At 34.7% G+C, this 25,518-nt stretch overlaps 1 protein-coding gene across 1 annotated transcript; it reads right to left on the reverse strand.

Annotated features, from left to right (window-relative positions):
* Positions 1-3,075: 3,075 nt before the first annotated feature.
* On the reverse strand, positions 3,076-15,257 carry LOC147391203 (ribosomal RNA small subunit methyltransferase G). Its single transcript, XM_086458211.1, has 9 exons — positions 14,982-15,257; positions 14,821-14,901; positions 10,141-10,230; positions 9,740-9,906; positions 6,854-6,923; positions 6,393-6,472; positions 6,223-6,285; positions 4,229-4,305; positions 3,076-3,302 (listed from the first exon to the last, which is right to left on the reverse strand). Exons 1-9 carry the CDS (start codon positions 15,057-15,059, stop codon positions 3,202-3,204), a joined length of 807 nt encoding a protein of 268 aa, XP_086314337.1. The 5' UTR covers positions 15,060-15,257; the 3' UTR covers positions 3,076-3,201.
* Positions 15,258-25,518: the final 10,261 nt, after the last annotated feature.

Below are 25,518 nucleotides of genomic sequence, written 5' to 3' on the forward strand. Positions count from 1 at the left end.
TAGTGTGGGATACCTTAGAGCATATTACAGCTTATGAAATCTGGGAATTTCTCCTACTTATTTCCTGGGAAACGTTGTGTGTAAAGGCGGTCTCTGTATAGTGTAGAGCTAGGCGGGGTTCACATGCATTGCCTCTTGATAGGCTTCGACGCGAGGGGTCTCCTGGGCTAGTTAGTGATCACTTTTAGTCTGTAGTCGTCAAACGGTCGACCTCACCGTTAGTTGAACTCAGCATTGGGTTCTTGATCAACGGCCAGTCTGAGCCGGATAAATGGTCATCCAACCGTGGTATGCTAGACCGGCCACAAAATCAGATTATAACGATGGGATTCCACATCGGAGGTTAAGTTTGGAATATCGTATTGCCATAGCCGAGGCGGTTATATCGACGTGTTCCTCTGCTCTCTTATCGATTACACCGCCGTGTTTTTATTATGTATCTTTTTCTTATTTTATAATGATTGATAGATGTTTTCATTTAAAAGATGCATATGTTACTTTAAATGATAGAAATGATAGGTTGAAATTATTTAACTGTTTATTGAATATGCTTAGACATTTATCGTATGTTACATTATGAAAAACTTACATTATTTAACTGTTCAACTGATTACTCGTGCATGTATGACTCGTTGTTAGAACGGCGTTCATCCTGCTGAGTAACATTCCCCTGTTACTCACCCTATCCTTCCCCTTTCAGATTATTCAACTTTTGAAGAACCGTTCTTTGATGAGGTCCTCGAGGAGGATCAGATTGATGTCTTGCCGCCGCCATGTCTTTGAGGACTAGTAGAGGATCTTAGCGGTTTTTGGTTGTAGATAAGAAACAAGTTTAGAAATTTTTGTAACCTGATGAATTATGAGATTAAAGATCTTGACTTATATCAGTGTTTGTCGATTTCTTCTGTTTACTCTAGACTCTCGTATAGATATTAGTTAAATGTTTATTCCGCTGCGTATATTTTCTTTTCATAAGTATTATTATTTATGAATGTTCTGTCAAATTGTGGGATTGATTACCTCACACCTCGAGATTCTGACTGATGAATCATAGGGATTCGTGTTGGGATTTCGGGGCGTGACAATTTAAATAAAGGCTTGACAACCACTTCGATTCTAATATCTTCGATTTTGGATGAAGGCTTGACGATCTTTACTGATGCATTTGGGATTGGTTTGGAGGATATACTGATATAGTTTGGAAAGGTAGTAACGTATGCATCTAGGAAATTGAAAAATCATAAGAAAAACTATCTTATTCATGCTCTTGATTTTGCTGTTATAGTGTTCGCACTACGCATATGGAGATATTACCTATACGGAGAGAAGTTTGAATATTCTCCGATCATAAAAGCCTCAAGTACATATTCCCGTAGCGAGAATTAAATATGAGGCAGCGACGTTGGATAGAATATCTAAAAGACTACGACTTTACGCTTGAATATCATCCAGAAAAGGAAAATGTGGTTCCCAATGCATTGAGCAGGAATATTGTAACTCATATGATGGTAAAAGAATGGTAGTTGCTTGAGCGAGCCATGAAATAATATTTGAGAGTCCGATGGAAAGGTATAAACCACGCATTTATTTGGGTACACTGATGATAGAAAATGAATTGATAGCGCGAATTTGAGTTTTAGAAAATAGATGAAGATATAAAGGAATACGAATCAAGAGTTAAGGACCTGACATTCCTAGATTGGTCGAAAGGATCAGATATGGTTCTCAAATTCAAAAACAATATGTGGATACCTTAGGACTTACAATTGAGATCTGATATACTAAGTAAGGCACATCACTCCCGATATTTTATTCACCCAAGAGGTACGAAAATACATAGAGATCTACGCAAAAAATTTTAATTTTCGGGTTTGAAGAAAATTATCGCAGAATATGTGAGTAGATGCCTGACATGTCAGTAAGTCGAGACAGAACACCACGACCCAACAAACTTACTCCAACCATTACCCGTAGCGGAATGAAAGTGGGAGCATGTGACCATGGACTTTGTAGTTGGGTTAGTAAGAGTCAATGACGGGTTAGACGCCATATGGGTGCTTATGGATTGACTGACAAAGTCAACACATTTCATTCTGATGCGAGTTTCATTAGACGTCGACAGACTGAGCCAAATATATATAGTTAAGATAGTTCGACTGCATGGAATGCCAATTTTTATCATGTCAGACAGGGATCCCAAATTTACATCGACAGACTTTTGTGTTTTTCAAATTGATGAAATGCATTCCTTAGCCTCAATCTTCTTGGACTCGAACTTAAGTAAAATAACTTAATGGCTCCCACCTTCAACCTCTATTCAACTTCGTAAAAAATTTGATAATTTTTTCCCCCCACCATAATTGATTGATATTAGAGATACCTATGTTTTATGTATCCCTTTGCCTTGATCTCATCAAATTCAGTTTAATGAAAAATAACTTAAAAGACCTCATTTTCCACCGCTACTCAATCTCAAGAACTATAATAACAAAATTCAGATTATGTAATCGTTCAAAAGAGCTTAAATCGAAGAAAACCAAGACTAGTTGTCAACTATCATTATAGCTTGGCCCCCATTGATAATAAAAAATAAAAATAAAAAAATCCTCCCACCTCTCAAGAGTGTAATATGATAAAAGTCTGGTGTGTAACCAATAATTCATTTTTTCCCCAAGTTTTTTACTTGAAAATAAATATAAAAATTTCATTTTCCAATTTTTTGTTGTTGAATTTGGACACTATTTTTAACATAAGATGGAACATTGTACCTAAGACCCTAGTGGACGTAGAAAATATCAGCCCCCATCATGGAGTTATTTCATTTTAAAGCTGTTGAGTTGGCTCAAAACTTAGTCATATCAAATCAAGTTGGCTCGATTGAATTTTGAGTTCGAGTCGTTATTAAACTCATTTGAAACAGTAATAATAGCTTGGTTTTGTCAACCAAGTTAACTAGATCGGATCAGATAAGTCAAACCATCCCGAATTATGTTACCTGATTTTTACCCTATCCTGCGATTAATCAAAAATCATCAATTAAACTAGAGTAAATAATGGTAAATGACACACACAAGCAGAGAGGATAAGAAAAATGATAATGGTTTCAGCCTCTGTAGCATTATTATAGCCTTAAAATCAATTGTTAAATAAGTAGCTATCATATGATATAATAATTACTGAAAATAGAGAAAAGAAGAAAGATTATTTCAGCTTCTTACTGAAATCAGTGAGTTCCAGTATTCGAATTCTGGGAATGCTCGCTGCATCCTCTCTCTCGTTTTGAGTGTTGTATCCCCAATTCCCTACACAAACAAAAGCCCACATCCCACAACTCAAGCACTTTATGAAATCCCAAAAAAAAAGGGCAAAGTATAAGGGACCAACTATTTGCAGATCACAGGTTGCTGATTGCAACCTAACACCCACCACACCATAAAAATAAAAATAAACTTTTTCATTTTTATTTTTCTTTGCAATCTCCATTATCCATGATAAGCTGACTCAAAAAAAGATACTCAAATATACTCAACTGACGTGGAATGTTCACAGAACCATAGGATTTTTCTTCCTTCTGTATCTCGCGGAAAAAATCTATGGTTTTGTGCACATGACACATCAGTTGAGTATTTTTATTTCATTTTATTTTATTTTAGTCAGTTTATCACAATTTTACCACCAATCAGTCACAAACACCAACTTTCGTTGTTTTGCTTCCATATGTATGTACTGCAATTGGTGGAAGAAGATGATGATGAAGTGCATTCTACCATTCTTTGTTGGAGTGATGAAGTGGGTTGGTGAGATGGCCAAGACCACTCCTCAACAAGTGGAGGTCTTGAGTTTGAATCCTCCCTTATGGGGAACCCTCAGGGATTTATCCCAGAAATTACCTGGTGAGCGTGGGGTAAGGGGACCTGCAAATGCCCAGATACCTCGGTCTAAAAAAAAGAAGAGAAGGGGTGATGTCGCAGCCTATTGCAGGCTTCGGTCAATCAAGAAGAAGACAACAATGATGAAGGTGCGGAGTGTAACCTCTCTTTCTTTTTTTTCTTTTTTACTTCTTTTTTTTTTTTTTTTTTTTTTTTTTTCGCTAAGTGCAATTGTAGGTATAGTGCAAGGAGGAATTTTCAAGTGATGAAGTGCAATTAGTACTAGATTATGATCTGCACTAGTTGGTTCCAAAGTTCAAATGTGAAAGAGAACAAGAGGAAATTTAAAAAAATAGTACCCAAATACAAATTCCATGCATCTAACTCAGAATCTTTGATGACATTTTTAAGTGTCGCAAGTCGATCTTCCACAAAGCTGCTCCAAAGAAAAATATGAGTTAGTTTTAACTTAATTATTACAGGTGTGATAAATTTAGAGTTTCCATTGACACACCAACTTTTTCTATAATATACTAAACAATGAAACTAAATATACTGTTTGGGGTGGGGATAACCATTCTAATTTTTTAATGAGGGCACCCTCTTTAATTTCTTATTCAAGAAGCTTTTCCATTTGGGTTACTACCTTGGTGAGAAAAGCTCTTTGATTCTAAGGGACTAATTATGAGTCATCAAGGAAGAAATGGAAGGTTCATTACCATCAAATTACTATCGCTGTCATTCCTTTCGGCCTCTTCTTTATTTTTCTTGTCTCCTGATCAATGTTTTAAAAGGCTTAAGACTTGAGGCATATGCTTCAAGGCGCGGCGTAGGCTCAATGCCACAAGGTTTAAGCCTTTTGAAAAACATGTGAGGCATACGCCTCAAGGCGTAACTGTTTTAAGGCTTAACCCTCAAACCTGCAATAAAAACCCAAACCGTGGGTCTATTTTTTAATTTTATTTTTTGCTTTTTTGTTTTGTTTTAACTAAATACCCCTCCCAATGTCTTTTATTTTATTTACTAGAACTTCATAAATAGGTTACGAAACATAAGATTTGTAGAGAAATCTCAAAATCTCTCTTTCAAACCTTACTTCTCCCTACATAAAGATTTGTTCATTGAGCTCCCAATATTCGTCTGATTTTGATTCCATCCCTTCCTACAAGTTTCTTACAAAAATTGTGGTTAAATAAAAACATCAAATCAACGACATGCTAGGTTTTTGAGTCACGAAGATATAAAGACAGATCATGAATATAATTAAGGAATCTGAATTCATGATGACTCTTTGGAGGACCTTACTAGTTAAGATGATTTTTAGTTGTTTTAATTCTTCTCTAATTTACACTAGGGTTTAAAACTTCATTGCTAGGTCTAAACTAGTTGTTTATTTGATACTTGATACTATGAGTGACGATACATTGATACTATATTACATTGCTACTTCCCTACTTTTTCATTGTTTAATGTTTATTTGATGTTTGATGGTTCTTTTACTTGTTTTTTTACTTTTGTTCTTTGATTACTTTATAGTTTTGTAATTTTTTTGAATTTATTATAATTGTTATATATATTTTTTTAGGAATTAAAAAAAAAAATTAATTGAGGCTAACGCCTCAGGTAAGCCTTAGGAATTTTAAAACACTGCTCCTAACTTCTTCTTTGGCATATTTATATTACTATTTGGTAATTTCATCCATTGGTGTGATCAAAAAAATTTGTGTGGAAATATAAACACTAAATATTTAAAGCGTAACCAAACTGTTTTGACGAGGCTTAGACAGACTGCAGACAGAATTACCTAAAAACAGGCTGAGTTGCTAAAATGATTGGTAATTTCCACATAGCCCTCTGTGGTTTGGTGCATATTTGAGATACCCCTTGAATTTTAAAGTGTTGACATACCCTTGATCACGGTCTTCATTCTAACAAAAATTACCAAAATAAACTCAAGTTCAACCTCTTACCCAAAACCATGAATTTTTCTCAAAAAATCCATCATCTTCCTTCGACCAGATCAAAACTTGGATTTATTTGACAACCCTTGATTCCACACCCCAACCCCAAAAAAAAAAAAACGGCGAAGACTCCTGGGTTTCCCCCAAAAGTCCATCATCCTTAACCCTTGATATATTTGGCAAAGTTTTCTCGGAGAAAAACCTATTTTATTCTCATTGATTTTTTTTTGTTAGTCCCTAATCCATCCTTTGAAAGCTCAAGCACACACCATAACCCAGGGATATAACTCAAATACACACCAAACCCAGGTGTATCTTAAATTTACCCTAAAATGATTAGATTCGAGTAAAAATTTCAGTCTTTAATATTTGTAAGCAGTAACACATCTTACTTGAGTGTTAACCCTTTGTTTTCTGGTTTCCTTTGAAGCTGCTTCAACACTTCTACCTTGGGACTGAAAGAAAATTGCAGCAAATCACGTCATGGAAATTGAAAAACTTTGGACAAATACCAAAATGATCATGTCGTTGCTTTTCACACCATTCGGGAAAAAATACAAACCCAGATCCCAGACCATATATTCTGTCAGAAGGAATTGTTACTCCAGCCAGTTCTCGCAGTAAGGCATCAGCAAATCGGCTCTGAAATGATATAGATAAGGATGATTAAGTAAACAAGTATCCCTCAATGTTGGATGAACAAAATATTTTGGAGCCCAATATCCAAAAATATCACAACCTATTCAGAAATAAATCAGACTTTCTTTTCATAAACTTCCTGATCAAAATAGAAAGTTTTTAAAAAGTCTTAAGTAGAAATAGTTTAAAGTTTCGTAGTCTCTCAGTCAAGACATTTCCGTGTTGGTTAGACTAGAACAAAACATTGAATGTTTCGGGATTTGGTTTTGGAATGTCTTAATCAAGACACTTGGTCTTTCAAATGACCAACACAATGCCTTGAGATGATATTTAAACCTTAATTGTGATTGGTTGCTATTTTAAATAATATAACAAAGGGAGCACCTGTTTTGTAGTGACAATATATATTCTTGAGCTTGCGAACTTCAAAGAGTCTGATACACCGGGATACAATCTGTATGGGAGGCATTTCTGATCAATTTTCAATATTCAATACATCACAGAAGAGAGCGAGAGCGAGAGCGAGAGAGAGAGAGAGAGACCATGTGTCAAAACCACGAGATAGAAATATTGATTATGTTACTTATCCATTTTCAGTAATCCATTATACTCACAAGAGAGAACTACTGAATGCGTTATCCACTTTCAGTAATTTGTCACATCCTCGAAAGAGTTGACTTTATTGTCCATTAAGAGTGCAAGCTAAGACCTAATCAAGTGCCCATTTGGTAACTGATTGTGCTTTTAAAGACGAGTAAGGCTGACCCCAAAGCACAAGGAACAAACATAAAGACAGCTCCTGAGACTTACGCCTCAAAACAAAAGACCCCCCAAAAGGCTGCTTCTCAATTTGAGGTGTGAGCAATTTTTTTCTTTACCCAATCCTCTAGATATGTACTAAAAATTGATGAGGTTGATCCTTTTCAGCGAGATAGGTGGAATCCAGTCTTCTTAGATAGGATTGTTTAGTTATGATCTTTTCTCCAGTGAGATGACAAGATTTTGACCTTCTCTATTGAGCAGGTTTACTAGCGTGGAGCCTGCTTGAGACTCCTAGAACATTGGGATTCTCAACTTATAGGGGTCTAATTTTTCACATATAAGATCCTCGAGAATTGGCAATTAAATACATTGGGATCCGCAAGAACAACCCACAATCAAGGATAAGCCAAGGGATCGAACACATTATACAAGAGCGTAAGGAGTTCGTCCATGGTTGGCCAAATACCCTCCCCCTATTTATGAAAGTAGTTCAGTCAATCAAATTAAATTATCCCTCATTCATTTGTAGGGAGTTCAACAAATATTGATATGGGCATCCAATCAATTTATGAAGTGTCTTATAGACGAACCTGAACCTGATCCAACCAATTTGCAATCACATAGCTTAACTGAGATAACTTGGAAAAGCAGTCGACTCTTGAGTTCAACCATTATTCAAACAAACCCAATCCATGTGGCGGTTACTAAACCACAGAGAAGTGGTCATTAATATAATTGATGTCACTTCAATTATTAGCATACATGGGATATTGGGTGAGTAGCTACAAATAAGGCAATGATGGCTCAACTCATGATTGCCCACCCAAGTCTATAAAAAGGAGCCAACCCCTCCATCGAGAGGGACTAAATCCTGAGAGTTCTAACAAATATGTTCATTCAAACTCTCTTTCTTTCTCTGCAACTTTGGTATATATACCTTGTTGGCCTGTTCTAACTTGACAATTGAAGTCTCTTAGGTAAGCACCACACCAGTGTCAAAGCTCGCCAAAGAATAAGATCAGAACCAAACTATCCTGACTGAGAAGAAAATCGGAATCCGTCTCACTAAAGAAGGATCAGTCTAATCAATTTTCTAAACATATCTCGAGGAATGAGTGAACAGAAAATTGCCCGCATAAGCCATGACTAAGGCCTACACCCTTTGGCCAAGACAAACGCCTACATGTTAATTTTTCTATTGTTTAGAATTATATGTTAACCATATTTCCTTTTTTGTTTTCTTTTTTCTTCTCTTCTTCTATTTGTTTGTTGCTGCTAGAATAACATAAATTTTTTTTTAAATAAATTTGAAAATAAAATAGTAATATATGCAAAGAAAGTTGTTGAATTTATTTGATTCATTAAGGAATTTTTATAGTATTTAGTATTTAAATTTTTATAGTATTTTCAATTATGTAGATTAGAAACTTGAAATTTGGAAATATATGGTAGCTACTCTAATTTTTCATATTTCAATAATAATTATTTATATACGTTATATAATTGTTTAAAAAATTCCATGCATGTAAGGATTACGCTTTAGGCCTGAGGCGCTGCCATCTGAGCACCTCATATCATGCCTCAATGTCTAAAACATTGCTAACTAGAGAACCAAAATATATAGAACCTATTTATCAACAAAATACTTACCTCTATGCCTTAATATAACAATACCATGGACAAACTAATAGAATGGAGAGTTCAGTGAAATTAACATGAGATATAACTCGTTCAACTCTAATACCACTAGATCAACCAAAACAGATGTGCAAACACATAATAGTGCCAAGATAGAAGCTGCCAGCATACTAAGTTGGTTTAAAGTCTCTGAGTGTTGATAGCACAACCTATGTTCAAAACCCTCATTCACTTAATAATTACTAAACAATAATTTGGCTGCTTACCTGGAAAATAAAAACAAAAACAAAAAGTGCCAAGGTATGCCGAGGTCCCATTCTTTTCAAAAAAAAAAAAATTGGTCATAGTACGCATCTACGTATCAACAATCTCAGGGAAAAATCACTAACTCACCTATAATCTTCTTGTTTTAAGCAATTCTTACAAACTATTTCATAGTTCATTTACTATATGTTTCTATAGATAGACTTTATTAAAGCCTTAAACATAGGGTCTTAACCCCCATGTTTTTTTTTTAAAGGTATAAGTTAGTAGTTAGCAAATGAAGTTGGGATCAAGGAGATTTGAACCTAGGACGTGGGAACAATACTCCACACGTCTTACCACTTAGCTAAGTTGGCACTTCAAAATCAAATATAAACCTTAACCCCCTTGTTTGTGCATCAATTATTTTGATTAAGGAATTTTAAAACTATCAATCAGGAGAAATTCAAGTACTTCTGCTCAAATTAGCCCTTCATGGCTGTATTATTAATTCAGCACACACTCGTTTGTTTGTTTCACTTGTGCACGTATATATTTAGATAAGTCACTAAAAGATACTTATCCAAAAACCGGAAAAAAAAAAGTCACTAAAAGATAATATGGTACCTATTGGCACCAATCCAACTTGGTAAGTCCTTCTCTATCCATTCATCCCTAACCTTTCCGAAAAGCTCTATTAAGGCATCCCTCTTCTCATTCCACTCCTCCATAATGACTGGTTTCAACTTTGTCCAATTCTCCAATATACCTTCAATGGTGAGTCCTGTTGCAACCTTGCACATCAACCTCTTATTTGTCAGATGTGAAAGAGTATAAAATGTGCACCAAAAATTTCATGGATGATGTTCTTTGAATCTTGAAAAGATTTAGTCGTTACTTCAATTTTCTATAATAAACAAGGAAGAGAGATCCATGCAACTTTTGCATAAAATTAGGTTTATAAATATGCATTAGCTAGTTAAAGTTTGAATTTTATGAAATTAGTGAGAGAGATTAAATATACCCACCGAGGACTTCCGAATGGAAGGCATCTGGATCTCCAAAAGCAACCTCACAAGCAGTAAATTTTCATATCCAGTTTCTACAACCGGCCGAACCTATCACAGTATAACACATCAATCAGCTATAACATAACCTTTATCAGTGAAAAGGTCCCTAAAAATTTAAAACTCCATTTAATTTTGGTCCTTTAGAGAAAGAATAGACATCTATTTCTTTGATGTCTTTATTTGTCATGGATATGGTGGTAGAGTCAATGTCTATAAGATTATTTAGCAAAAACCTCAAAAACACGTCTCTTTACATTTTTTTATGAGTCGTTTTAACAATTTCCTTAAATATAAATGGTAGAATTATCTTTTGGTTTCCCTTAAGAGAAAGAAAAAAAAAATCATCTTAAAATCTCAAATGTGAAAAACCACTCAATTTATACTCCCACCCAGATAGGATGCTTTGATGTCTTTATTCGTAAAGGATGTGGTAGAAGATTCAATGTATATACTATTATTAGGCGAAAACCTCAAAAACAAGTCCATTTACATTTTCTTACCCTTAGTTTTACCAATTTCATTAAATATACACTGGTAGATTTGTCTTTTGGTTGCCCTTAGATAAAGGGAAAAAAAAACATCTTTTAAAATCTCAAATGTGAAAAACCACTCAAATCTACTTCCACCCAAATAACATTAGAAAGAAAACACTACCAACGAGGTTAATGCTATTGTTGGAGAATTCTCCTAAATAATCCCTGCACTTCTAGGAAAATGAGGGGGGAGAACAGAGAAAAGGAGGAGAATCAGTAAAAAAAAAGAGGAGAAAAGGGAGAAAAGAAATAGAGAAGAGGGATCGGACCTTCGAGAGAGGTCTAACCAGTGTAGTTAAGGGAGAAAGAGATCTAATCATGCGCCTTGCTATGCCTCACTTATACAGCCCCGCCTCACATGTATTAAGGCGCCTTCAGTCCACCCCGCCTTAAGCCACACCTAAGGCGCACGCCTTGACTACACTGGGTCTAACATAGCCCAAGATGCCAAGATTTGTAAAGAAATACTTGTAATACTCATAAAATATGGATTGGCTCTCCCAGAGCCTAGGGACGTAGTTACCAATTTAGGGTGACGAACCTCGTCAACAAATTCGATATTGCCTAGCTCTTTTCTTGTCCTCGTCTCAATTCCTTCAAAATTTGTGTAATTTTCTAGATTCTTATGCATATGTGTGCAAACATTTGGTAAATAATGTATATTGTTGGACATATGCCTTCGACACTCCTTAGATAAAGAATGTGCCATCCAAGCCTATATAGTTGTTCTAACTTCTCTTAACTCCTCTTACAGTTATATGGTGTAGCATTTGCCATGTAGGACAAGTAGTTTTGTAGGTTATTGTTAGATTGTAAATATAGGATGACATGGTATGACACTCGTCATTCATTTAGTGATTGTAGTTGTCTATAAATTTCTGTAAGAAAATCAACTTGATCATCCAAGAACAATCCTCTCTCTCTCTCTCTCTCTCTCTCTCTCTCTCTCTCTCTCTCTCTCTCTCTCCTAAGAAAATCTTTAGGTGCACTTTGCATTCGAGAATCGTGATTATTTTGGGGAGAATCTCGAGTAAATAGCATGTGAACCCCCCCCCCCCCCCACCAATTTGGTGCCCTTGATGGGAAACAAATCGGGTATATGTGGGGGCTACTACTCGATGCGGAAATACATGTCAAATGTTGGATTGGAAGACTTCAGTAATTCAAACCCAAATTGGGGTACTTGTTAAAACTTTCTTGAATTAGAGGAGACCTCCCATCGCCATCGATGTTTTACATGTCAAATGTTGGATTGGAAGACTTGAGAAATTTGAACCCAAACTAGGGTACTTGTTGGAACTTTCTTGAATTAGAGGAGACCTTCCATCACAATCAATCAGCCAAGTAGTTGAACTAAGCATTTTATTCAACTGTGACCTAATGATCAACATCTGGACGCTAAATATTGTTGGAAGAAGACTTGAGATAGTTGTGGGCAATTTGAGAGGTTCTGTCAAGTCTAACAAGAGCAGTTTCTAATTTCCACACAAGCGAATCTTTTTAAGATTGGATAGATTGCTAACTTAGAATGATTGGCAACCACATAATAGTCTTTTTATTCCCATGCCCCCACCCCCTCATTCTGATCACAGCACCAGTGAAGAGGTCCCTCAACAGTTAGCCAACGATGGAATAAAAATTGTCTTCTACAACACACAATAGACCATGAATCTTCTACAACAAGCAAGGATTGTGATACCCTCATCAACATGGGGAATGATCCAAGATGGACAAGAAGAAAGGAAACTAGCAGTGTTTGCAGAGGCATGTATACCTGACTGGGCAAAAGAAGAGGAACTCGTCTATCCCTTGAGTCTTGTAAGGAGGTTTCTCAGATGCTCTATTTCGTCTCGAAATGTGGGTAACTCAGTAGAAAGATTGAAACTACTAGAACTAGGTTGTGACTAATCCTGGATGGCAACATGAGCATTAGGCTTAAGTTGGGAATGCTGCGATTTTCTCTTGTTGAACTTAGTTGGCCCACCAATCAGATCCCAATATGTTGCCTTACTGTGTCAGATTTTACCACAATGATCACAATGGAAATTATCCTTATCATCGCTTCATTTCTCATTCCGTTTAGATCCTCCCTAATTGTCTTTTCCAAACATAGTGGAGAGAAGGGTTGTGGGAAGTGGTTCAAAAAGAGACTCCATCACAGACAAAGATCCATCCTCAATAGATGGAATGCAATCACTACCCAATATCTGAACCCTAATAAATTCATAAGTTGGATGCAACCTGACCAAAATTTGGAAGACTCGATTCTGGTTGGTCAATTTGCATAACTCCTTTGCATCCTTATCATTCCTCCATTTAATCACCTGATAATGATCCAAATCTTCCCACAAGGATTGAAGAGTGGAATAATACATTGCCAAGTTTTTCTCCCCCTAGCAAAAATTTGTCACCTCCTGGTGAAGGTGATAAACACGAGACACATTTTTCTTCTGACAGTATGTTCTAATAACCTTTTACCCAGCTTGATTAGTTGTATCTAGGAACAAATAGTTCCTATTAAGTTGGGGTTGCATAGAATGTTATAACTATGACATCACCGTCAGATTATCCTGCTCCCAACGATCATACATAGGATTGGTCTCCTCAGGCTCCACAATACGACCAATGAGATAACCTAATTTCCCCCATTTACCGATATACATCTTAATGGATTGCGACCACTCTAAAAAATTGATACCATCAAGTTTCACTATCGTAATATGAGCTCCAGGGTTATTAGCATAACCCGTCACTAAAGAAATCAACACCGGTGCACCAAGGTGGGATCCACTAACATTTGAACCCCTTGCATTAGACATATTCAGACCAAAAGTGGGTGATGAAATAGTTTTGGTACAAAAAACGAATAAAAAAGGGGGGACGGTAAACCTAAAGAGGTATTTTTCTCGCTAACACTTCAATACTCGTCTAAATCAAGTGAAACCACTTCCATAGTGTAGAGAAATTTGAGAATGGGGCCAAATCTGTCAAACAAATCAGATCAAAAAAACCCTTAGAAGATCTGATGGTTCAGATTTTCAAATCTAATTTTTTTTCAATTTTTTCTGAAAAATCAAGAAATCACCCTCAAAACTCCATCGAAAAATTGCTCAAAAATAATAGAAATCCCCTTAAATAAGTGCGAAAAAAAATCATGTATTTTTCGAGCCCCACCTTACTGACATCAGCAATCATATGTATGTGACCCCCACCTTGCATAAATCTTGTTTTTCCTCAAATTTATTAGTAGGACTAACACCGCCTCGAACCAACATAACAGACCTCTGAGATAGCACATCTGACTAGGGGCGGCATCCAAAAAAATTGAAGTGTTGACTGCGAACTGATGATGAGTTACTTTAAGCCCTAGCTCAGAAAATCTTGCTTTTCCTCAAAACTAAAGTATACATATTAAATGAATGTGAAAGAAACTAAGGGCCTGTGTGGATACACCTCTTCGTGCAAGAGCAAAAGCTCAATCACTCCCCGCAAGAGCAAAAAACCTCTCCGCGGAAGAGCATGTCCTTGAAGCTTCTCCACAAAGAGCAAAAAACCTCTCCCTGCAAGAGCAAAAACCTCTCCACGCCAAAGCAAAAATCTATCCAAACGTTTGCTAGCTCCCCGCAAGAGCAGAAATCGTCAAGAAGCTCTATCCAAACGCAGTGAAAGACATAAGAAATATTTTAAAATTATGGTCATATTAAGTTCGGGTTGGGGCAAATCAGGTTGGACAATGCCTATACCTGAGCCCCACCCAATTTTATTAGGGCACTTTTTTTGTTGTCCAAACCCCAGACTGCACCCAAGCCATTATGCCCAGACCTGACCCAAGGTCGAGTTCAACCCATCCCGTTTGGGTTTGATCCACCCAAGTTGCAGTCCTATGGGCCACAGATTAGATGAGCGGTAGCTCAAAAATAGTACCAAACAGATAAATTTTAACAAAATGATAAAATAAAAGAATAAAAAAAGATGGAGGAAGAGATGATTATCTTGATGGATAAGAATGTGAACCAAAAACAACAATAACGATGATGAGATAAATCACAAATTTCTTAGTTGATCTATAGGGAAAAAAGGAAAGAAGGGAAAAGAGAGAGCTTACAATGTGCATCTGATCAACGATCCATTCTTCCATGGATAAATCCACACCGTTAAATAGGTCAGGCCATCTTAGCTTAGCAGCCTAACAGACATATATTAGAGAGTTTATTAAACTCAACAATTTTTATGAAAAATAAAAAAGATGGAGAAAGAGAGAATCACCTTAACAGCAGAAAGAGAGCTCTCTCCGCAGCTATCACAAAGCACTCCATCAAAATCTAAGGCGTAGAGATCCCCCATCCCCCTCCAACCTCTCTCTATATGTATGTTTTTTGTTGCATTTGATTGATGGTGCTGTTCGAATTTCGGAGAAGATTTGAACCGACGAGGCAAAACTGCTTTCTTTCTTCTTCTTCAGTAGCCGGGACAAAGAGCTTCACATTCAACGACCACAAGACACGTGTCAAGACGGCTAAGGATCTAGATGCCCTACCCCTACCAACTTATTTTCCTCCTTAATAACGTGTGGCTACCGCATGGTTTTTAAACTTGGTATCGTGTATCGTCTCGTTCAGCTTCGATACCGAGTCATCTCGGACTAGTTTTCCGATACGTTTGAGACGTCTCGTGAGATAACTCAAAAAATTGAATTGTGAGATGTAAAAGTCGATCAAAAAATGACTTTGTGAGTTGGTCTCGTTTAGCTCTGATACCGAGTTAACTCGGGCGATATGTCTCGGTCTTAGACGAGTTTAAAAATCATGGGCTACCATCGATTTAAAAAGAAAAAAATTACTTAAAAAGACCCTCCTGTTAACTTTAGTCCATTTTTCGATGTGAGCTATATAGTTCATTTTTTAAATCAATGTCTTCAAATAAGTCTCACATATCCATTTTCTTTCTTTAGAGGAAAATAACCACACAGTTATCTAAATCGTACCTATGTTCAGATCGGTTCAATGGTATCATGTGCAAATCAGCATACGGAGCGCTGCCCAACAGAAGGGTAGGCCAAGGTAGAAAGTGTCTGACCTGATCAGAAGAATAGTATAGCACTGAATAAGATCTAATCTGCCAAGCAAGGTAAACCCTGTCAAAAAATATCCGTAATACTGGTTTACACATGCCAAGCCCAGAGATCTTCAAGGAGATCTCTCTATTATAACATATTTAATCCAAAATATTCCCATTCCGTTTAAAATCCTAATAATCAAGGGATTCTCTGGGATCACCTCTCGTGAGAAAGGGAAACCCTGATTTGGAGAAAAGATCTATAAATAGTACAATTTGCACAGAGTGAAAGGTCATTTTGGCGGATTGGAGGTCTAACTAGTATATTTGATTATTCATCTGTTTCTCTAACTTGAGCATCGGAGAGTTTTTGACAGGTACTACACCGGTACTAGCAAAGAGGTAGCAGGAGTGACTTCAAATCCGTGAGGTAGAGTCCATCAACTCCATTCACCGAAATTTGACCCCACACCTTCCATTTTCAATTGTAAACTACCGAAAATATCAGTTTTGCTATATACAAAGCCTTATTGGTATCTTTTGACTTCTCTTCTTCTACAACAATGATAAAGCACTGATTTGCTCCAAATTCACTATTTTTTACGATTTCTCTTCCTTTTTAGATTGTTTTAGCGCTCTTCTTTTAACAATATGTGTTCAAGTAAGTTAGTATTCGGTGTTTTACCCTTTTTACGTGGTTCTAAGTGATTTAGCTAGGTCTTATTGTTTTATAATATTGTACAAATTTACTATGATCCATATTTTCCATTAAAATTATAAAAAACATCAAACTTTTTCTCATATTTAGAAAATCCCAAAAATTGCTTTTTGCAAATTTCAATGTTGAAGTCGACACATTTTTTTATAAAACTTTTCATCGACCTAGACAATTTGAGATTTTATTAATTTTCGATCTCGATGAAAATTAATTGACGAACTCAACAATTACTCAAATTTATTGTCGACTGCGACAATAAAAAATTCACTTTTTTCTTTCATTTTTTAATTTTTTTGTTTCGCCAAGTTCTATTACAATGTCTTAAGATAATGTCCTTGATAGGATCAGTTTGTTTGCTATACATTTTTATTGTTGGAAGTCAAATTTAGTGTCTTAGATGGGTTGAGTATGTTCAATTGCAAAGCTTTTTTCTTACAATATGATTTGTTAGTAAAACAGTACCAAGTAACTAAAAAAATGGATCAAATTAAGATTTTTTATTATCATTGAAAATAGTAGCAAGTAACTATAAAAATGGATACTTAAACTTCTCAACATAGAATGTTTGTGTAAGTTTGTTTTGATTTCACATGGTATACAAATTCAAATGGTTCCCTTTTCACTTCACTTTTTGTTAATTTGAACTTAATATTTGGACAAGTAATTTTGTTGTATTTCATATAATTGCAACCATTGTTTTTCTACCAGGTTGAAGCATGAATGGAAAACGAACTTATGTACATTGGTCTTGGAATCAATCGGGACATTTTTCTCCAGAATGTCTAACGAAAATTGCATGCCCCAATTGTCAAGGAAAAATAATTGTAATTTTGTCATCAAATCAAATACGAAGAATAAAAAACGTCCATATCAGAAATGCGTAAAAGATTGTGGATATTTTATGTTCACTAACAAGATCGATAAGGGGGAAGCATCATCAATAGATCGAAATAGGGTTAGCTATTGAAGATCAATCAATACTCTTCAATATTGATAATTTTTTCCGTCTTTTTGGAAAAGTGAGCCAAGTGGCATTGATTGAGGACATAGAAGTGAAACTGAAAATTGATTTAACTGTTACATTTTCAAGGTCTCATGAATGAATATATTTCCCCTCTTAGAGTTTTATTTTTATTAGTATTTCAAGACATTAGTATTTGGGATCATGTTTTGTAATACCGTTTCAAAAATTGAATTATCATTTTTATCTTTAAGTGATATGCATACTTAATATTTCAAGACATGATGTAGAAGTCAATCAACATATGGACGTAATTGTAAACAAGTCATCATCAAGTATGCAAAGTGGTTGAGTCCATTGTCATAAAATTCTCTGAATTTTTTAAAATTTTGGATAATGAAGAAACTTAGGGTCTTTGATGATTTATCGAACGAAAAGCATAGCTTTTACATCATATATAAAAGAAACTATAACATAACATAAAAAAATAAAATAGAACATAAAACGGAAAACATAACTTTCAAATGACTAATACCATTAGTGGAAAGCATCTTCCTCACAACTACGATTCATAATATGTATTTGTATCACTTTCATCAGTCATAAAATATGGTAAAACGCAAATTGTCATAATTGGTAATTTATTTTCGTTTTTCATTAGTAAAATCAGGGAATAAACTCAATTTCTCTTGTTGTAAGTCACGTAGACGCATTCATGCATTTTTTTTCTTTGCGTTCAAGAGCTAGATCAAATGTCGATGGTGTATTCTTTGAGTACATTTTTGTTCTCCCCCAGGAAATTATGGGCCTGTTTGGATTGACTTCTCTAAGTGCTTTCGACTCTTGCTGGGAGTCAGAAGCACTTACTCTACCGTTTGGACATCCGATGCTTTGAAAGAGTAACTTTTTAAAAGAGTCAAAATAGTACTTTTATAAGAAGTATCAAAATTGGTACTTCTCAATTTCGTTTTTGACGAGAATAGTTTTTCAGTCCAAAATTTCCATACAATTCAAATTTGACCCTATCTTTTTTATCATTTTTTTCCCTAACCTCCCTACTCTCGTTCTCTGCAATTCCTCTCTCTCTCTCTCCCCGCATCAATTATATTTTTTATTGTTAATTTCGGAACCAATTCTATCATTTATCTATTAGTCTCTGTGTGTATCGTTGTTGAAGTTGAATTTTCTATTGCAGAACTTAGATCAGGCTTGAGAAATGGGGTAAAGAGGCCTTTTTGTTCTTCAAACACCCTAGTTTCCATTTTGCACAAAAATTTGACGTTTATAAGTTCTTTAGATTGTGTTTTAAAGGACTAGACTTGAACCGTGGAGGATCACTAAAGTCAGTTTGAAAGATGTGGCCGGCTCTTGTGAACTTAGGAGGTAAAAATTACTTTTTTTTGGGGGGGGGGGTTAAATTTTGGAATGGTAGTTGTTGCAGACTTGTAGTTTAGATTGGTGTTCATGGCTTCTCTGATGGTCCATTTATTATTTCTGAAAGTTTGTTCTATTTGTCGTGTTTGTGAATTTGGATGGTGGCTGTTTACTTATTGGATGGTGGCTGTGCAACTTTAAGTTCTTTCATTCCACCAGGTTCTAGAGAAATATGAAAAATCTATAAAGTGTTAGAGTGTTGTATGCTAGTCTAGAAGGGTCCTAAGGATTCTTTTATTTCATCGTAATTATTACCTAATTTTAGGTATTCCATATGTAGTAAGGATTGTAGAGAGTACATTTTCGTTGGATTGTCGTCATGTGGATTAATTATGGCTATAAATTCCACCTTCTCAAGTTTGTGTAAAGAGGAAGGCTCGTCATTTGAAACTAAGTTCATAGTAATACAAGTTCATTCCATGTTGTATGCCCTTTCAAGTTTCTTGAGTAAGTGAAGACCTTAGTGAATTGAGGGAACTCCTAAGAATCTTGAGTCAAACTAATTTGGTTGCATTGGGGAATAGCTCGAGTGTTAGAGGAGCATTGCATGACAAGAGACTAGGTCTGTGACAATTGGTATACGAACCAAGTTCTGACGAATTTGATGGAAAGGGTGTGGTCCTAATTTGTGATTGGTAATGTCATCGGAGGTCAATATTGTAATGTGTGCCATATTGGTTAGTTTTAGAAAGTTTTTTGTATTGCGAAAGGTAGTTTTTACTATGAAAACAACCATTCAAACATGAAACGTCTAAAACCTTTTTAAATGGGGATGCTCTTGATCTACTAAATTGGCCCACCTAATTAAATTCCTATCCTCTCATTTCATTTTAGACATTATCATCGTCATTATCATCACCAAAGTTTTATTCTAAAGATTTGGGGTCAACTAAATGAATCCATCCATGTCATCTGTTATTAAAAGTTTATCATATCTACTTTCACCATCTCTTGTGTTGATCATACATGCACCTCAAAAGAAAATTTTCAAACAAACGGTTGGAATGGGAAGATAAAGACATTTTTCAGCATTTTGTGAAAATTCAATGTCCAACATCGTTGGCCAATAAATTTTGTGTCAAATCCTGGAAACAACATGTTTAGTTTAACAAACTGTAATTAAATGCTATTAAATTGTTTGCTTTTATTGGACAAATTCAATAGAGGAAACAAATTGAGAAATAATCGAGCTAGGATTAGGGCTATGTAATCATTTCGATTAAATGATGCACCCATATTATATCATCAAATTTCATATTAAATTATAATAATAAATCACCCAAATCCATAGTGATATCATCCATACATATATTTTGTTTATGAATGTTTTCTTTTCATTTTACATATGTTGGTGTGATTATTACGTATGGTTTTATGTATGATGATACATGTTTTATTATATAATAGTTGTCATGTTTTTACATAGATATTATTTTTCATATGTCCAATATTTAGGGGAGGTTTTGTCTTTTTTTTTTTTAAGATAAGAATAAGTATATTTTGAGTTTAAAATTATGTTATAATGTTTTTATTTAATGAAAACAGTAATTGTTATCTTTTTTTAGTATAAGTTGTTGAGTTATAATGTTAAAAACACTAATTATTACATATAAGGGCATTCTGGTCATTTTAACAGAATCTAGAATAGTTTCAAAACACAAAACTCTGTGAGAAGTACTTCTGGCAGTATTTCTCAGATCCTGCATCCAAACGTACAACAAGTATCCAGCTATTTCAGACAGTACTTCAAAAAATACTTCTGAGAGTACTTATGTTTTAAGTACTTTTGACTCTTGTATCCACACGGGCCCTATATTATCATGATCTGCTTCATCTAAGTTACTTGTGTCGTAAAACGAGTTTTCTTAATAATTGTCCAACTGAATAACTTCATTGTTTGTTGTCATAATTTCTTCTTCAGAATCATCATTACTAATTACAATTGGAGATTTTATATCAAACATCGACGATAATGAGGCTTTCATCAACAACAAGACAAAATTGAGACGTGAGGTTTAGGTTTAAATTGAAAGGATTGTATTCCAAAGATTTATATACACCAATTAATATGAATGTAACCATTCAATGATGTTTAGACTGTGAATTATCATGTCATGAAACAACTAAAGTAGATATGACCATTGAATGGTATTTGAAGTACAATTGATTCAATGAAGCAATTGAAATAATCAAAGTGAATTGTCATGTCATGAAATAATTAAAGTAGATGTACAAAATCAACCAACCTTGCTTACAGGTGGAAAAAAATTAAATTGTCGAGGTTGACTCTACACAATAAAAAATAGTGCCGAACTCGACTCTACATTTAGTAAAAATTTGTCGATGTCAACAATTTATTTTTGAGTTTGACAATTTTATCTTCTATCAAAACCTTGACATAAACATGAATTTTGTGTTATTATCGAGGTCCACAATTTAATTCAATTATTGTCAAACTCAAAAATTTTATACAAAATTATAGAGGTCACCATTTTTATGTATATATTATTGTCGTGGTCACATTTTTTATATAAAATTATTAGTGATGTCGTGCTGTAAATCCAAAATGAATTTTTTTTCTTCGATTTTTTCACAAAAAACATGAAAAACAATTCATAAAAACATGATAAAACAACATTATTTGATGATTTTGAACAAAATAAACTTAATTTGAAGAATTTTCATCTAAAAACAAAGTGAAAAATTGAAAAATCCCTACCTAGAACATAACTTGTTAAAATACTTGAACCCACCCTAGAAAAATCAACTTTTTCTTCCTTCTTTCATGTTTTAGGTAGGAATGGAAGCTCCAAATTACATATTTGGGGCTGAAATGAAGGGATTTTTACGTATTTATTTATTTATTGTGGTAAAATGGCGAGGTTGAACGACTAGGGTAGTTTCAATAGTTTCCCTTAAAATTTTAACTAAAAGGGGTTTGAGGAACTGATTGTAAAATATGGATTTTGTAAATGTACAATTTAGCTTACATTGAAAAGTCAGGGACTAATAAAAAAGAAAGGTTAGTGACAAGGACCTTTAAAAGAGATGAAATTACTTAAAAGTCCCTATTGTAGTGATGTCTTTCTAAGCCTGAATTTTTGGGAATCTTGTAACAAAATATATATTTTTAATTGCCTCCCTATGGACTAAGCCAGTGAGATTGAATATGTTAAAAATAGGGTAAATTTGTATTACCCCATACAAAATAGGCGAAATTAGAGTCACCCCCTCCCCTGAAATGCAATATGTGGTCTACCCTTGGACTTCTGTTGACCCAATCAAGATGTTATCTAAATCGTTTCTCCATTAACAAAGATTGTTAAAAGTCCAAAAATACCCTCAAATATATGAAATGATAAAAATACTCCTACTTAAGGGTTCGATTAATTGGCTATCTCATTCATCTTCTTCCTTACTATTCTTTATTGTTGAAATGAACGGGTTACAAAACCCTAACTCCATTGATGTTTTTCTCTTTGGTATCAACTATAAATAGGTGGATTCTAAACATGTTTTCATCTTTTTCAATTCAAGAGTAGCCCAATGCTTGGATCTCCACATGCAAAACACTTAAGTTGTTTCTTAAACTAAGAAGAAATAGAAATCAGTAAAACTCTCCTTCTACAAATATATTTGTTAGTATTATCCCCCCCTGGTAGAACAACTATGTTATTTTCATCATTTTTTCAAACAAAATGAAGCTAATGGGTTAAAAAAATTGAAATAACTCATTTGAGCCTTCTCACCTTCACCCATTGTATCAAAAGTCATGTATTAAAGAAGATCAAATGAAAATATGATTCGTTAATGGTAACCCCTCTTCTTAAATGGTGGAACTTCCAAACAAAAATGGAAAACTCTATTTTCAATATCAAACTCATTTAATCATTAGATTAAGTAGGGTCAGATGATGGTAAACCCTAATTCATCTTCATTTTCTTAAAGAAGATGAACTTAGTGTTTTGGGTTTAATCCAATGGTTTATAAATGTTTAATTCAACAAAAAAAAATTCATTTTTTTAAAAGGAAAAGTGTAATGAATGACATTTTTGTAAAATCACAACTACAAGGTTATTTTTGGTATTTAAAAAAAATATGATTTCATTAAAATAAACGTTGTTAATGGACATAATGGGTCAACGAAAATCTAGAGTATACCTAATCTTGTATTTCACGGGGGTTGGGTAGCCCTAATTTGGCTTATTTTGTGGGAGGGTCTTACTAAAATACCCTTAAAATAAGAGTCGTGACTTGTGAAACAAGGTTAACGTGGCAAGTGCACAAAATCATAGATCTTTTTCTTCAGGATACACATGAAAAAAATCTACAGTTTTGTGCACTTATCACGTCAATCACATACAAACCTCATTCGTTTTAGTGCATTATTTTATCATTAGTCTCAAATAAATTACTAAAAAGATTTAAAAACTTGAAATCGGCAAGTCCTTAGGATAAGAACTGAGAGTTTTTTTGCTAGTATGAAGATGAGGATATTTAAGACATTTTACATTGCTTATAAAAGAAGTCCAAAGTCAAAAGGGCACATCATCGGTTTGGGAACATAAAGTTATCTCAAATATTCCCCAAAACGTGAAAATATATGTTTAAATCACCATTTTTCTAATACTAGTAAAATGTACGTGATTAGCATTATACTTTCAGAATAATAACATAAATTTATATAAGAATTAAAACTATAACAAATTTATAAATATTCTTTCTCACAATTATTGGATATGCTAGTTATGGATCTATATACAAGATTGATACTTATAAATAATATCTTATCAATGAATACCTTGGTTGGAATCATCCCAAAGGCAAAATCAGTTTGTGAACATTTAAACCTAAGAAACCATTAGAACTATGTAATAAGCTATCTAGAGATAAAAAAAAATGATATCAACTCATGATTTCATGTATCACAAATGCCAACTTCTTGTGATATTAACTCAAGATTCTATGTAACAAATTGCCTAGGTTCCCCAATTTGGTCTAAGATCATGTCTAAACGTAGTTCAAACCTACCCTCCCTTGGGTTGGTTGGTATGGTTTAGAAAGAAATGGCTGACTTTTCATGCGAGCTATGAGAACTAATAGTTGATAAATTTTGAAAATTGTCGTATTGAAAAAATAAACCGATAGAAGAAAGGCCTCCTTAGATGAGATATCGCTTAATCTGGTTGGGGTTGATTGATTGCTTTGCCTAGTAAGATCTCTTTGATGATAAACGATGTCATGCCCTAACCCACAACAGTGCCAATATTTTTTCTGAATTAACTGTCCTATGGGCTCAGGGTTTTGTTCTTGGACGTTTACCCTCCAAAGACTTTGATACTATGTAGGATCGGTTTGCTCTTTATGAATACTTCAAGCATTGCACTCTTGGGCGATGTAAGACTAAACCTCTCACCCCGTATCATACTACCTCCAAGGGCAAGTTATCACATTCACCCCCTAGCAAGGCACACGCCCATGTATGCACGAGGCGATTCTCCCACCACCCAGGCATCAGGCTCTAATACCATTTATCACACCCCGACCCACAACAATACCAATATGGTCCCTAAATTAACCATCCCATGAGCTCAGAATTTTGTTCTTGGGCTTTTACCCTCAAAAGGCTTCAGTACTATATATGATCGATTTGTCCCTTATGAATACTTCAAGCACCGCACTCCTGGGTGATGTAAGACTAAACCTTTCATCCCGTGTCATGCTACCTCCTGGGTTAAGTTACCACAAAAGATCTGTCCCAATTGGGTTCAAACTTTCCCTGATGGAACTCTACTTTCTTGGCAACTTCATCTCTTTGTGTAAACTCATGATTTTACTCTCACAATCGAGTGTTTGAGTTGGCTTTCACTGAAAGTATTGATCTTCACTTCTGATTCTTAGAAAGTTTTCTTCTAAATTTTTTTGCTCCATGTCATATATTTACATTTTCTCTTCTTAATGTCCATGTTGTGGTATTTCCTTTATTGATGTCTACGATGAGAGATCTCAAACAATGTGACTTGCATTTAAGATGAAGATTTTAAACATCGTACCCTACTAGAATGAATTTCCACATCTCGAAGTACTTGATGGTACAACTCTAGTGCTTGAACTCATTAGTGTCATTTTTTTTTATGTTTCATCCTTCTTAGTATAGTTGATACATTCTGATTTTTTGTCATTTGTTCATGGTCCAATCGAGGTCATTTGTCATGGATAAGGTGATTACTTTACTAAAAGCGCATCGACAACTATTTTATAAGAAAAAACTATAATTGAATTGAAAATTTTATGGGAATTGGGAGTCACCACCTAATTTAGGTCTAGGAACTAAATATAACTTCAAAATAGATCTAAGTAGTCCACGAATAAAAAATTAGGACAAGGGGTCAAGTTACGGATTTCAAAAAGTATTATGCACTAAACGCGCCTAATCGAGACAATCGATCTCTACTGCATTATAAGACTATCCTATGGCCGATGGGTAAAGATTAATGTCAAACTAAGGTCAAGATCATCCTATGGTCAAAGGTCTAAGGTCAATCATCATTATCACTTTATGTCAAATCGGCTAAACTAGTTTTCCCAAAATGAAATTCTAAAATTCTCCAAAAGTTGCACATGAAAATTTTAAA

This window comes from Akebia trifoliata, chromosome 11 (assembly GCF_017979445.1).
Source record: "Akebia trifoliata isolate Shusen 1 chromosome 11, ASM1797944v1, whole genome shotgun sequence".
Classification (NCBI taxonomy): Eukaryota; Viridiplantae; Streptophyta; class Magnoliopsida; order Ranunculales; family Lardizabalaceae; genus Akebia; species Akebia trifoliata.

What these genes read in the sequence shown, in the direction of transcription:
- LOC147391203 (XM_086458211.1), bottom strand. Translation starts at nt 15,059, where the DNA reads ATGGGGGATCTCTACGCCTTAGATTTTGATGGAGTGCTTTGTGATAGC. An exon ending in CTTCCATTCGGAAGTCCTCG is followed by an intron (nt 9,907 to 10,140) that starts GTGGGTATATTT and finishes TTGATGTGCAAG; the next exon opens with GTTGCAACAGGACTCACCAT. An exon ending in AACAAAGGGTTAACACTCAA is followed by an intron (nt 4,306 to 6,222) that starts GTAAGATGTGTT and finishes TCTTTGGAGCAG; the next exon opens with CTTTGTGGAAGATCGACTTG.